At 35.4% G+C, this 13,615-nt stretch overlaps 1 protein-coding gene across 3 annotated transcripts in view; it reads right to left on the reverse strand.

The window, feature by feature from the left end:
• The window catches only part of LOC136821543 (nose resistant to fluoxetine protein 6-like), a 42,161-nt gene extending 28,729 nt beyond the window's left edge, over positions 1 to 13,432 (reverse strand). For all 3 annotated transcript variants that reach the window (XM_067077766.1, XM_067077768.1, XM_067077767.1), the window contains exons 1-9: positions 13,152 to 13,432; positions 12,794 to 12,939; positions 12,255 to 12,357; positions 9,738 to 9,873; positions 8,604 to 8,818; positions 8,128 to 8,295; positions 7,439 to 7,532; positions 6,962 to 7,051; positions 6,404 to 6,569 (exon numbers count right to left, since the gene is read on the reverse strand). In XM_067077766.1, coding sequence (XP_066933867.1) covers positions 6,404 to 6,569; positions 6,962 to 7,051; positions 7,439 to 7,532; positions 8,128 to 8,295; positions 8,604 to 8,818; positions 9,738 to 9,873; positions 12,255 to 12,357; positions 12,794 to 12,939; positions 13,152 to 13,407 — 1,374 coding nt within the window. In that variant the 5' untranslated portion in view covers positions 13,408 to 13,432. The remainder of the gene's footprint in view (positions 1 to 6,403; positions 6,570 to 6,961; positions 7,052 to 7,438; positions 7,533 to 8,127; positions 8,296 to 8,603; positions 8,819 to 9,737; positions 9,874 to 12,254; positions 12,358 to 12,793; positions 12,940 to 13,151) is intronic.
• Between the last annotated feature and the right edge of the window lie 183 nt (positions 13,433 to 13,615).

A 13,615-nucleotide genomic window follows, 5' to 3' on the forward strand; every position in this document is an offset into this window, starting at 1 on the left:
GGCGTGCCAGCGTGCCATGGCGTGCCAACGTGCCAGCGTGCCAACGTGCCTTGGCGTGCCAACGTGCCAGCGTGCCATCCAAATTTGGCGTGCCATCCGAATTTCGGCGTGCCATCCGAATTTCGGTGTGCCATCCGAATTTCGGCGTGCCATCCGAATTTCGGCGTGCCATCCGAATTTTGGCGTGCCATTCAAATTTCGGCGTGCCATCCGAATTTTGGCGTGCCATTCAAATTTCGGCGTGCTCGTCCGAATTTTTACCGAAATTTCGGTAAAGCTGGGGGGAGAAGATGACACAACTTGGACCCCCCGATATGGACCCCATTGTGGACCTCAATATGGACTCCCTCAAAATTAGTGGGAAAGCATTTTCAAGGTTACTTTATGTAATGACACTTAAATTATGTAAATAATGGCATTATCACAAAATATGAGGTGTATACACCAATTTACAACAAGATGTTTTCTCATGCTCAATAGGATGCTGGCGGTGCAAATGGATATAGATTGTCATGCAATGAAAACATTAAATGTAATGCTCCAAGAGAGCTGTTTTAGAGATATGAAAATTGTAGTACTTTTATTATTATTTTATTAATTTCATTTTTATATGAACAGAGCATTACATAACTTTAAAAGTTTTGGAGGAGATACACGTGTTTCTTCCACGCGTAAGGCAGCAGTCTACCTGTCATTTTCTTGACAAAGCAAAATCTCATTTTCAGCTTTATATATAATATATGTTTAGATACTTAGCGTTATGCTTTTTTCTTGAGCATATGGTAATTTAAGCTGAGGCTGGGCATATGCTTAATATGCTTAATTTTCTATTGTTCTAAAACAATAAATTCATTGTATTCGAGCCAGAATCCCAGCTTTGTTATGCTTATACGCGTTATGCTTATAAATAAAAAAACGTGTAGTGTACTTTTGGATGACGGTCAAGTATTCTTAAGAAATTGCCAAAATTGAGGGTGAATTAATTTTAACATGTTCTCACTTTTTTGGACTTGACTATTTTACAAACATGAGAAATAATCATATTGAGAGTTTTGGACTTTTGAGTTTCATCCTGATATTCTTATAGAAGATATTCTTATATAAAAAAGCGTTTATCTTAAATGCTCCAAACAACGTTAAACTACCTCCAGATGTTATGTCATTTTCAGTCGTTTTGAGCAATTTGGAGTCTTGTACAATAGAGTAAACAAGGATGAAGCAACATTGGCTTACTTTCAGGTACCTACCGGGGGTTGGAAAAGATGTCAAAACTTAATATACGAGGGGGGGGTGGAATAAAAATATTCTGGATGGAAAATTTTCGAAAAATTAATTATAGCGCCCCGGCTTTTAGGTATCCGAGAGTAGATTAAACGACATAGTAATGATGTTTCTACGTCACGAATAGGTAACGACGTTAAAATCTACTCTCATACGCAGATCTTTCTTCACCCCTGTCTACGCTACTGTTCTAAAAAATTGAAAAAGCTTTTCATTCTGAAACCTTTTGAAAAAGTTTTTTCTGGAATTTTTTTTTTTGAAAACCTAAAACTTCAAAATGGCCAAAAAGCTCATGAGTTTACGGTTACCGTTTTTGCCTTTTTAAATCAAGTGGTCAGGAGCTGTAGCCAAAAATAAGGAGCTTAGTTAAATAGTTGTCCAAGGGCTAAAGTAATTTTCAGAAGTCATCATTTTTCTTGACTTTTTCTTTTTCTTACTCCGCTCACTTGCCGTACCTTAACCCGTGTAAGAGACCGTAGTAAGTGTATATTTCAAAATATCGCCTAACAATTAATGTTTCATGGAAAATAAAGACTCTGAAAATTTGAAAAAGTACGCAAAATTTGGTTGTCACGCCAAAACTTGGATGGCACGCCGGAATAAGGATGGCACGCCAAAATTTGGTTGGCACGCCAAATTTGGATGGCACGCCAAAATTTGGAGCACGCCAAATTAGATGGCACGCCAAACTTGGATGGCACGCCGGAATAAGGATGGCACGCCAAAATTTGGATGGCACGCCAAAATTTGGATGGCACGCCTTAAAACTTGGATGGCACGCCAAAATTTGGATGGCATGCCAAAACTTGGATGGCACGCCGGAATTTGGATGGCACGCCGGAATTTGGATGGCACGTAGGCACGCTGGCACGCCAAGACACGTTGGCACGCTAGCACGTTGGCACGCCGAGACAGTTGGCACGCTGGCACGTTGGCACGCCAAGACAGTTGGCACGAAGGCACGCATGGCACGCATGACACGCTGGCACGCCTAAAAACCGATGGCACGCTGGCACGCGTGGCACGCGATTTAGCAGACTTGAGTTCTATACATAAACATCAGCTTTCTGACTTCAATCTCACATTGTACAGGATGTCAGAGAAAAGATCAAAACAAAGAATCCATAAAAAGGAAGCACTCTGTTCTAAAAAAAACAACTTAATAAATGAAAAAATCCTCTTGCATCCCAATAATAGTATTGAATAAGGTTTTTTTTTCTTGTTGAGGGAAAGAAACTACACAAAAAAAATGAAAGAAACCATTGTAAATCTGGTTTTGAGATCAGAGAAAATTTGTACCTTGAAACCATTAAATATGTAGAAAATATTATACAAAATTTATTAAGTTTTCTTCCAATTTAAAGATGTATCACCAAGACATGTAAGAACTATCAACTAAAATCATCTCCTCTAATATTTGAGTCTGACTGAGTCTTTCGGGTCTGCGAAAAGTCAAAACAAAAACTCAATCTCTCCAAAGTTCTCGAAACCGACAAAAATATGAGAAATATTTAATCACAGCTGCACGGTTCATGCTTTTCGGAGTGATATACCATGCTTTTCGGAGTGATATACCAAGAAGGCCAAACTAGAGGTATGAACCCTTGTCCAGAGTCAGTTTTTGATGGCTAGCTAAAATTTGAGAAAAAACTTACAAAAAATTTGATTTTAAAACTCTTTTAAAGTAGCTTTGAAAACTTAAGAAATCTTCCAGAAAACCAAAGAATCCTGCTCTCTAACAAAGAACAAAGTAGATTTGACATACCTATTGCTTTATTGTAGGCTCCAAAGTGACAATACTTGTTGAAACTTGAAGAAAATTCAAGATCTTGTAACCAAAACATTAGCCAAAATCAAAAAATCTTAATTTGAATCATTATTTCATGCAACTGAGACACAACTTTCCCTTGATGCATTCCATAGATACAACTGAACATAAATTTACACATACAAAGCTTTTAACTCTAAAATTATAACTTCCAAAAACCAAAATAAACTCCAAACAAGCAACATGCTGAATGGACCTACCTAATGATTAACATCAGAAGAAAACAAGCAATATGCTGAATGGACCTACCTGATGATTAAAGTTAGATAGCAATGCGAAAAGAAAAATGAAAAAAATCAGTCAGAAAATATAGCGTTTAGCGAAAATACACAACACAATAAATTCATCATTGATTGGGGTTGTAGGGAAATAATAAATAGGAAGTTCTGGTCGCAAAAATCAGTTCTATTGACAATTGAATCATGCTTGATAATGAGCATTGTTATGAATAATGTTTTTGTGTGAAAAGCATAGAAATATAAGTAAACAAAACCGGAAAAAATTTGTTCTCAAAAATACAACTCGGCCATGTTTTGAGCATTGCGAATACGCATCATTCTGCAAAAAATCAGAAAAAAATAAAAATGAAAATTATAGAAAATATCAAAAAACCGATTTTTCCGACGAAAATCGGGCTCTGTCACATTTTAGGTATTGTCATATTGCATCAGTGTGCAAAATTTCATAAACAAATATAAAGTACAGCTCGAGAAATTCAAGAAATACTGTCTTTCCGGCGAAAATAGGTTGTTCCGGCGACTTTTAAATTAGTTCCGGCTTCAAAAATCTATTTTATTGAAAATTGAAACATGCTTAATGGTGGGCATTGCTATTAATAATGTTTTTGAATGAAAAAATAACCAATTATATGGAAAAAGTCCAATGAAAATCCAGAAAGACGGTGATTTCCGGCATATTTCCAGCATTTTCGGCCGGAAAATATTTTTCTCAAGAGTCGGACTAGGTCATGTTTTGGGCATTGTTAATACGATTCTTTGAGCAAAAAATCAGAAAAAACTTATGATAAAATCTCGAGAAAATGTCAAAAAACCAGTTTTTCCGGCATATTTCCGGCATTTTCGGCCGGAAATGAATTTTTTTCGAAAATCAGGATTCGTCATAATTTAGGTATTGACATTTTGCATCAGTGTGCAAAATTTCATGAAAAAATATAAAGTACAGCTCAAAAAATTCAAAAATACCGTTTTTCCGGCGAAAATCGGCTGTTCCGGTGATTTTTAGAAAGTTCCAGCTTCAAAAATCTATTTCATTGAAAATTGAAACATGCTTGATGGTGGGCATTGCTATTAATAATGTTATTGAATGAAAAAAACAACCAATTATATGGAAAAAGTCCAATGAAAATCCAGAAAAAGGCGATTTCCGGCATATTTCTGGCATTTCCGGCCGGAAAAAAATTTTTCTCAAAAATCGGACTAGGCCATGTTTTGGGCATTGTTAATACGCATCTTTGAGCAAAAAATCAGAAAAAACTAATGATGAAATCTCGAGAAAATGCCGAAAAACCAGTTTTTCCGGCATATTTCCGCCATTTTCGGCCGGAAAAAGATGTTTTTCGAAAATCGGGCTCCGTCACAATTTAGGTATTGACATTTTGCATCAGTGTGCAAAATTTCATGAAAAAATATAAAGTACAGCTCAAGAAATTCAAGAAATACCGTTTTTCCGGCGAAAATCGGCTGTTCCGGTGATTTTTAGAAAGTTCCGGCTTCAAAAATCTATTTTATTGAAAATTAAAACATGCTTGATGGTGGGCATTGCTATTAATAATGTTTTTGAATGAAAAAAACAACCAATTATATGGAAAAAGTCCAATGAAAATCCAGAAAAACGGCGATTTCCGGCATATTTCCGGCATTTCCGGCCGGAAAAAATTTTTTCTCTAAAATCGGACTCGACCAAGTTTTGGGCATTGCTAACACGCATCTTTGTGCAAAAAATCAGAAAAAACTAAAGATGAAATCTTGAGAAAATGCCAAAAAACCGGGTTTTCCGGCATAATGCCGAAAATGATTTTTTTTCGAAAATCGGGCTCCGTCACATTTTGGCCATTGCCATTTTGCATCTTTGTGCAAAAAATCAGAAAAAACTAATGAGCCAATCTCGAGAAAAGCTGGTAACAGACGAACGAACGAACGAACGAACGAACGAACGAACGAACAGACAGAGGTTAATTCATAGGACCTCCACCGGGGCACCCGGAGGTAGGTCCAATAAGAAAAAAGTGACAATAATTGTACAAAAATTCAGAATGGAAAAATAAAGCTTGTGTGTTGAATAATGTAAAATGGTAAAAAGGAATTTCCCCAAAATACGAAAATCACTTAAACCATTCAGGCCCAACCTTTTAAGCTGTTTTTGGCCCAAATTTGCCCAAAAGAATTTTCCTTAAAAATCTGGCTCCGTCACATTTTGGGCATTGCCATTTTGCATCATTGTGCAAAAAATCAGAAAAAAATAATGAGTCAACATTGAGAAAAGCTATATTTTCTTATTTGGTTAAAGGGAATTTCCCCAAAAATACGAAAATCCGTTTTTTAAGGCGAATAAGAATTTTCCGGGAAAAACCACTTCAGCCATTCTTTAGAGAATCTTGCCCTCCATCTTTGTACAAAAAATCAGAAAAAAAGTAATGACAGGATTTTGCACAAAGTCCAAAAAACCCTATTTTTAGGCAGTTTTTGGCCCAAATTTGCCCAAATATATTTTTTTTCGAAAATCGGGCTCCGACACATTTTGGGCATTGCCATTTTGCATCATTGTGCAAAAAATCAGAAAAAAATAATGAGTCAACATTGAGAAAAGCTATATTTTCTTATTTGGTTAAAGGGAATTTCCCAAAAAATACGAAAATCCGTTTTTTTAAGGCGAATAAGAATTTTCCGGGAAAAACCACTTCAGCCATTCTTTAGAGAATCTTGACCTCCATCTTTGTACAAAAAATCAGAAAAAAGTAATGACAGGATTTTGCACAAAGTCCAAAAAACTCTATTTTTAGGTAGTTTTTGGCCCAAATTTGCCCAAATAAATTTTTTCTCAAAAATCGGGCTTCGTCACGTTCTGGGCATTGCCATTTTGCATCATTGTGCAAAAAATCAGAAAAAACTAATGAGCCAATCCTGAGAAAAGCTGGTAACAGACGGACGGACGGACGGACGAACGGACATGGGTTAATTTATAGAACCTCCACCGGGGTACCCGGAGGTAGGTCCAAAAAACAGACATACAGACTACGGCTATTAATATATAGACAATACAGTTCTAAATGCTCACCGCTTTAGAAGCATCAGTAGGGTAGATATTATTGATGTATAGGATGTTTGTCCACCACATGTTATGGCAATTCTTTTCTGGAGTTCCGATCCAACGAACACCGTTCCCCAACAAAGGATATAAATAGACCACGAAAAAGATCAAGTAAAGGTATGATGCGGTAAGCCTATAAAAGATAAGCACTATAAATTTCAAAAATTTACGAACGATTTTAAATATCTTTTCAACGATACCAAACTCTTTATTGTGCGGCAACTGGTTCGAATTTTATGGCTAATAATAAAATCACTTCACACCTTTTCGACACAGACTGAGTTTAGATGAACAAATAAATTGTTCACTAGGCTGGACTGAAAAATGTTGGTTTGCCGTCAGCCGACCGACTCTTCTCTTACTATTTCGACGAAGACAATTTTTTTCTTCAAAATTTACAAAATGTAGACGAAAAAAAGCGCCAAGGGTTCTCTTACTATCAAATATTGAATTGAAAAAATCAACTTGACTCAGAACGTAGGTGTTCACCTCTTGTATCATTATGTAGAAAAAAATCCACCTTACCTGATATAACGATGTAAATAATATCTCAGTAAAGGTAATTTGCCATGTGTTTCAAATCGTTTGAAACTCAAATATCCAACCAATAATCCACTGGAAAAGAAAGTTGGAATTTAAGGAGTGGTAAGCTTCATGATGTACAAGTAAAACTGAGGTGGAAAGGTGGAAGTAAGTAACTTAAAGTAGAGTACAAAATTTTAACCATCATTTAACCAAGGTCTAGTCTACTACGAGATTTTAACCATTATTTAACCATCATCATGGCGCGAGGAAAAGGTCGAGCGAATTGTTGATTTTGTAAAATTCCGAGAATTTCAACTGAATCCCGAAATCTTTCCCCCGAAAAAGTGTGATGCCAAAGTCAGGATTTTTTGCTCTCCTTTTAGCTAGGTTTCAATGGCAAAGACAGTCAAAGTGTAAAAAAAGAAAAGTAGACTTGATAGCTGATTGATACAATTTCAAAAGTTTTTTAATACATACCTCAACACGAAGAAGGAATCAACAGACACGAAAGCATTTGCGATGACTTGAAATGAAAATCTTTGTCCCCATTTCAGGAATGAGACAGGGTTATCTGAAATATATAGAAATAATAACTCAATTCTTGATATGCGTAAGTCAAGATGACGTCATATTTTTTAACGAAAGCACCCAAAAAAGCCGGTTTTTGACCTCTGAGTGTTTCTATTTTTAGTAACAGAGAGAGGTCAAATCCCGGCTCTTTTAAGGTGTTTCCGCTAGAAAAATGACTTATGCATATCAAGAATTCTATAGATGTACTCTTGATAGATCCCCATTCTGTGACTTATTCCAGCATATAATTAGACGATAAGTATTGTCCGTTAAATGGATATAAAGACGAGAATGTATAATGTGAGTTGTTTACAGGCGTTGTTGGTGGTAAACAGGGGGCAGCGGTAGAGTTTGAAACAAACACACATGTAAAAGGCTTGCCCCCGTTCTTATTTATCATGCTTCCTCCTTCTCTTTTTAATAACCTTATGTAGACGACAGGATCGTCTTATATATAATTTTATGTTTTAATTTTATTTTATTTTCCCTTTTTTTTGTGTTGACCTTTTACTAGAAAGGTGCATCTAATTTAAAAAAAGAAATTTCATCAAAGTCAAAAACAAAAAGGTAGCGTAGTAAGATTAGTTGATTTATACCCGACTGAGTTCCTTCAATAATCAAATGGCCCAGAATGACCCAAGTGATGGAGAAAGTTCGAATGCCATTGATGGAAGCGATTGCTCCTGGTGGAACATTTGTGTTGAAAATCGATTTTGAATTTTTCACCAATGAAAAACATAACAAGAAACTCAACAACTTGTTCGCTGGAAAAGAAAAAGAAAACATCAAAATTTATATAGCAGAATGAAATACATCGAAATATATTTTAATGGTTCTAAATATATAAGAAGAAACTGGCTTGAGGTTGTAACAGGTTACAAAACATCCGAAAAAAGCTCTACTACTGAAAAAAAAAAAACGGGAGAATATAATTAATAAATGAGGAGAAAACGGGCTAAAGCACATATGAAAGATTCCGGAAAGTTTAAACTTCAAAGTTTCGTTGGTTGAGTTGGTTTGTTCCTTTCACGTGTTCTTAATAAAAAATTGCTCTCATAAAAAAACCACCTACTTTTAGTATCAGTAATTTGTCGAAACATCGTGATGTCAATTTCTTTAGATGAGACGTCACTAGCGTTGTAAGATAATGATTGCTCAGTTTTATTGAAGGAAGAAATTTCATCGGAATATTGAACACCCCCTGCTCCAACACTTGTTACTAATTGTAAACCAAGCTCGGCAATCGTTCCCAAAATACACAATGTCAGAATGATGATTGAAATCACGCTAGAAAAAATAGAAAATAAATTCAGGAGTTTCAAGATTTTGTTCAGTATATTCACGCAGGGGCTAAAAACAGTCTAAATAGATGTAACAGAAAGCCAACAAGGAGCCGCAGTATTGACACTAGAGCTTTTAATTTAATATGCATTAACCCTTTCCGTGCCGATGTCGGCATATGCCGACATGAGCATTTTCGATTTCCTTGCCATTGTCAGGATTTGCTGACATGTAAAATTTCGACTTATTTGCCGGAAATTTATCATTTTTTACAAGATCTTTCCATCTGATGGTTTGAAATGAATAAAATGAATAGTTAAAAACTTTTCTATGTTGAAAAATAACTATTCTACAATGTTCAACTCAAAATTATAGTCCTTGACTGATACTTCATATATTATTTAGAAAATGAAGTGAAAATCGCTCCCTTTTGCCCATGTCGGCATATGCTGACATAGGCTAATAGGTCGAGGGTGTAAAAAATGCCACGGCAGTTACAGGGTTAAGGCCATATACATCTATCAAACGTTAATAGCGCGGTAGGCTTTTAAGGGACTGGTAATGACTTTAGACGGAAAAAAGGTTCTCGGCACAAGGCATTTTTAAGACTGCCCACAACGAGCCAATCAAATTCTCGTCCAACTCTATTTCATTGTGATAGAACGCAAGTTATATTAGGCATTCGAATAGCTCAGCTAAATGGCAAACCTCACCTCAATGCAAGGGTATCCTACAATTTCTAAAAAAGTACTCCTCCTCGCTGCTCTTGTGCTATTGATACCGACGCCAAAAATAAATTTTCATCCCGTACCAGTCCCTTCACAAGCTAGCCGCACAGCTTAAGGATTGATAGATGTATTAAGACCAAAAAAAAAAAAATAAGTCAGTATTGTGCTAAAATCACAAACGTAGTCTTAGTACTTACATCATAACGTAAGCACCAGAGGTATACTGATGACCAGTTGAGTTATCAAAACATTTAGAATACACTGGTACAGGATATGAAGGGTTGGCAATGGCTGGTTTATCTGCTGGTTTAATTTGAAGGAAATCAAACGAGGCTGAAAAATAACGAAAAGGGAAATAAAAACAATGTTCATGTGTCAAATAGATTATTAAAACTTTTTCTCCATTTAAATTGAGTATTGTAACGAAGACTAAATTTTTGCTCCGGCCTAGGAGCCTTTAATTCTCTCTTCCGACGGTCAAGACATTTTTTTTTGTTTATCTAATCGATCGTGTTCAAAAATAAAGGCCTGTTTTGTGACATTTTCAAAGTGGCTGACAATTATGTTAATAAAATGAGTATTTTTTGTGGCTAACAGTTTATTTTTTCACCAAGACTAAGTAGAATGATTAACCTTTCCAATTGTTTTGGAGCGAAATTAAGTGGCTTACTGGGTTACAAGATATTTCAAGATAAGCTATGAGTCGTTTATGTGGCTGACAACACTGGTGGCCTACAAAACCAACCAGTCTCAAAATTTTGCTCTTTTATCTGTTTTGAGATAATATGATACCTCTAGTTACCGATTCAAGTGTCATTTTCAAACAAACCATTTCCTCCTTTGAGGTGGCTGACAAAACACTTATTTGGACATATTTGGACCTGGAGCCACACATTTTACTCATTTTAGCATTTTTTTCATCAAAATATGTTCTTTTGTGTAAATACCGATCATAATATAAAATTTCAACGTTATATTTGAAATATTTCTCAAGGTATTCAAGAAATACTATATTTTTTTCAATTTTTGAGTTCACTGAATGTCACACTATTTTTGAACATGATCAATCCGATGATCTATTCCGATTGAATAAAAACGGATTATCTGGATTCCGATAATATTGTGATTTTATCACTGACCTTTATATACCCTGGACCAAGCTGGTAGATATTGCTTGGTCCAGGGTTATATAAAGGTCAGTGGATTTTATTCGCCGAAAGTATTTAGAAAAAGATGGCTGCCGAAAGTGGACTAGCTGACTGTGGTGTAGCGAATGGGCAAATCTCAGTGAAAAAATGATCATTTTCATCATCATTCATGATGTTTTGGACATGATTTATGAGAAGTTTAATGCATACTGGTTCTCTAACAATGTGGAAAGACTTTGGAGAAATTTTGGCCATGAATCGTCAGCTGATCGAGTGCTTAAATCTTGCATATGGCTAACTTCTCTTCTAGCCTAGACACACAAAACCATAAAACTCTGTAACTTGGAAATGAAACTTTCAAACACACAGCCATTGGAATTCAAAAGAGAATACTAAAATTACAACATTACAGTGCAAATTTGAAAATGATCTGAGTAATTTTTATGGTGTTATGTGTATGGCTGAAAATGATCCTGTTTTGTATTCATCATTGTTGACTGGCGACCGTTCCTTTTGATTTTTCAAACCCGACACAGATTTTTTACAAACATATCACTATGAGAATTCAGTAAAGGATACTAAAAAACAATTCCTGTGTAAATTTTAACAAGATCGGAGAAATTTTCACAGTGTTATATCTGAAAATATTTTTTGGGACCGTTCCTTTTGAAGATTTTTAAACCCGAAACAGGTTTTTTCCAAATATACCACTATTTATTACATACACACTATTGTACCATTTTATTTGGTTTATCCTACTCTCCTCCAAGTATTATCCCAACAGAAAAAATAATGCTTAGCTAAAAAAGCCGCGGCCTCTAATTTAGGCTATTTTTCTCCCCAAAATTTTATCCGGACAATCAAATCAACGGCGCATCATGGCTTCAATATTGGCAAGTTTAGAAAAAAATAAATTTATAAGAACTTGGAAATATTGACTCCTAAATATTTATCTCCTTTAGCTCCAATTTTGAACTTTTTAGTCGAGGATGAGTGGGCGGGGGAGGGGTGGGGTTGGTTCTTTAGGCAAGAAAGTGCATGTGTAATCACTTAGAAGAGCTAAACTTTCAGCTGGTTTATTTATATTCGTTAAGATTATTTCTCATACTCGCTCTGCAATAGAATTATTACTTTGCTTTCTGATCTGTTCTGATTAGTAGTTTGTGGGCAACGTTCTAACACAACTAACTCAACAAACTCATCTTTCACATCTTTTAATCTCTTAAGCCGGAGATTCCAGCGCAGCTGGTTTATTTTAATCCTTTGAGAGATTTAATGTATAGAAACTCCTGGGCAAAACTATTTGAAAGACAACTTGATGGAACTCATACATATCAGGCTTGCTTTTGAGAAGAGTCCTATCTTAGCGTGACATTCCTCCACCAAAGGCTTTGATATATGGTTCCTTGAAACCAATCACTCGAGTTTCGCAAGCTAGGCGCCTCCAATACGCCGGATACTATTTCCATGCTCCTTCCAAGATCGTATCGAAGCTTCTGCACAGCATTTTAGAAGACTCACAATAAACAGGGAGATCGATGATTATGATGTATAGTTTTAACTTACTGTTCAAGTACTGGTTCAAGCAATTGACCGTTGAATTCAAAAGTTTCGTCACGTCATAAATGTCACATTTCTTTTGGATACAAACTCCATATGTTGATAGAGGCTAAATGAAAGGAAGGCATATCAATTTTTTTAATAAGCTTATTTTTGCCTCAATTAACATCTTTTCTTGAAAACCTTGAAAGACGTTACCGCGTCGAGAAGAAAATTACACACTGCTTTTATATCAGAAAGTCGACGTCCTCCAAAAAAACTGACGAATACTTTAATCGAACCTGTAAAAATCTAAGAGAATCTCGAAAGCCACAAAAATATGACCGACGTACTAAAATAGATGGATTTTAATAATTTCAGGTAAAATGAAGAAATTCGTTCCATTTCACTAGGGTCAAATGTCCCCGGTGTCATTGTTTCAGTCTAGTAAACTCGCACACACACCATTGTAGAGTATAGGTTTGAATGGTTTATAATACACCTTAAACTAGGTCAGGCAACGATATTATTTGTTTAACTTGACGAAAATATTAGACATGACTTACAATGGTTCTACCGAGTACTTTGACTGCCACATTTTTCATGTCACAATAATGCGTATTGGGAATAGACATGCACTCTTCATAATTTCCAATCCAATTGACGTTCCCTTCAAACAGACCAGTTGGTGGCTTTCCCAATGCGTCCAAGTCTGGTGAAAATAAATATGAATTTTTCAATTTCAAGAAAAAAGATTGATATTTTTTGAGATCTAGACTACAGCGTTCTGATTAAGCTCTGTTTATAAATTATTTCAATGCTTCAGGATATATTGAACCAAATTGACGTAAAGATAGTGTGTTTATCTGTCATTGAAAGTGTTCATTCAAAAAACAGAGAGTGACTTAAAATTGTGTCGCTTACATTTTCCAACATCTGGTCCTTGGGAAATCTTCAAAAGTTCTTTTAAACAATTCAATTTTGGATACTGTATACAAGTGGAGTCAACTTGTGAAAAATCGAATTGAAATTCTTTAAAATATTTCAATTGTTGCATGAAATTTTGATTTTTGGTCACGTGGTATGCTATTCGATCAGCGATTGGTCGATGATTGATATATTGGTGTTGACATGATGATAAAGTGAGTAATGTACACAAAATGGATAAAAATCTTATCATTTCTTATTTTTTTTAGTTCTTTGTTATTCCTGTAAAATAAAATAAAAGGGGAAAGATTAGTATCGCTGCAAAAAGAGGGTAATAAATGAATATCAATTACTTTTTTGTTGTGGTCAATTCGGTAAAAATCTAACAGTAAACAGGTAACAGAATTATGTAAAAATTAACTAAGGTAAAAACTAATTTAAAAGTTGTGTCGCAATTTACA

Source organism: Clytia hemisphaerica, unplaced genomic scaffold, assembly GCF_902728285.1.
Source record: "Clytia hemisphaerica strain Z4C2 unplaced genomic scaffold, Clytia hemisphaerica genome assembly, whole genome shotgun sequence".
Classification (NCBI taxonomy): domain Eukaryota; kingdom Metazoa; phylum Cnidaria; class Hydrozoa; order Leptothecata; family Clytiidae; genus Clytia; species Clytia hemisphaerica.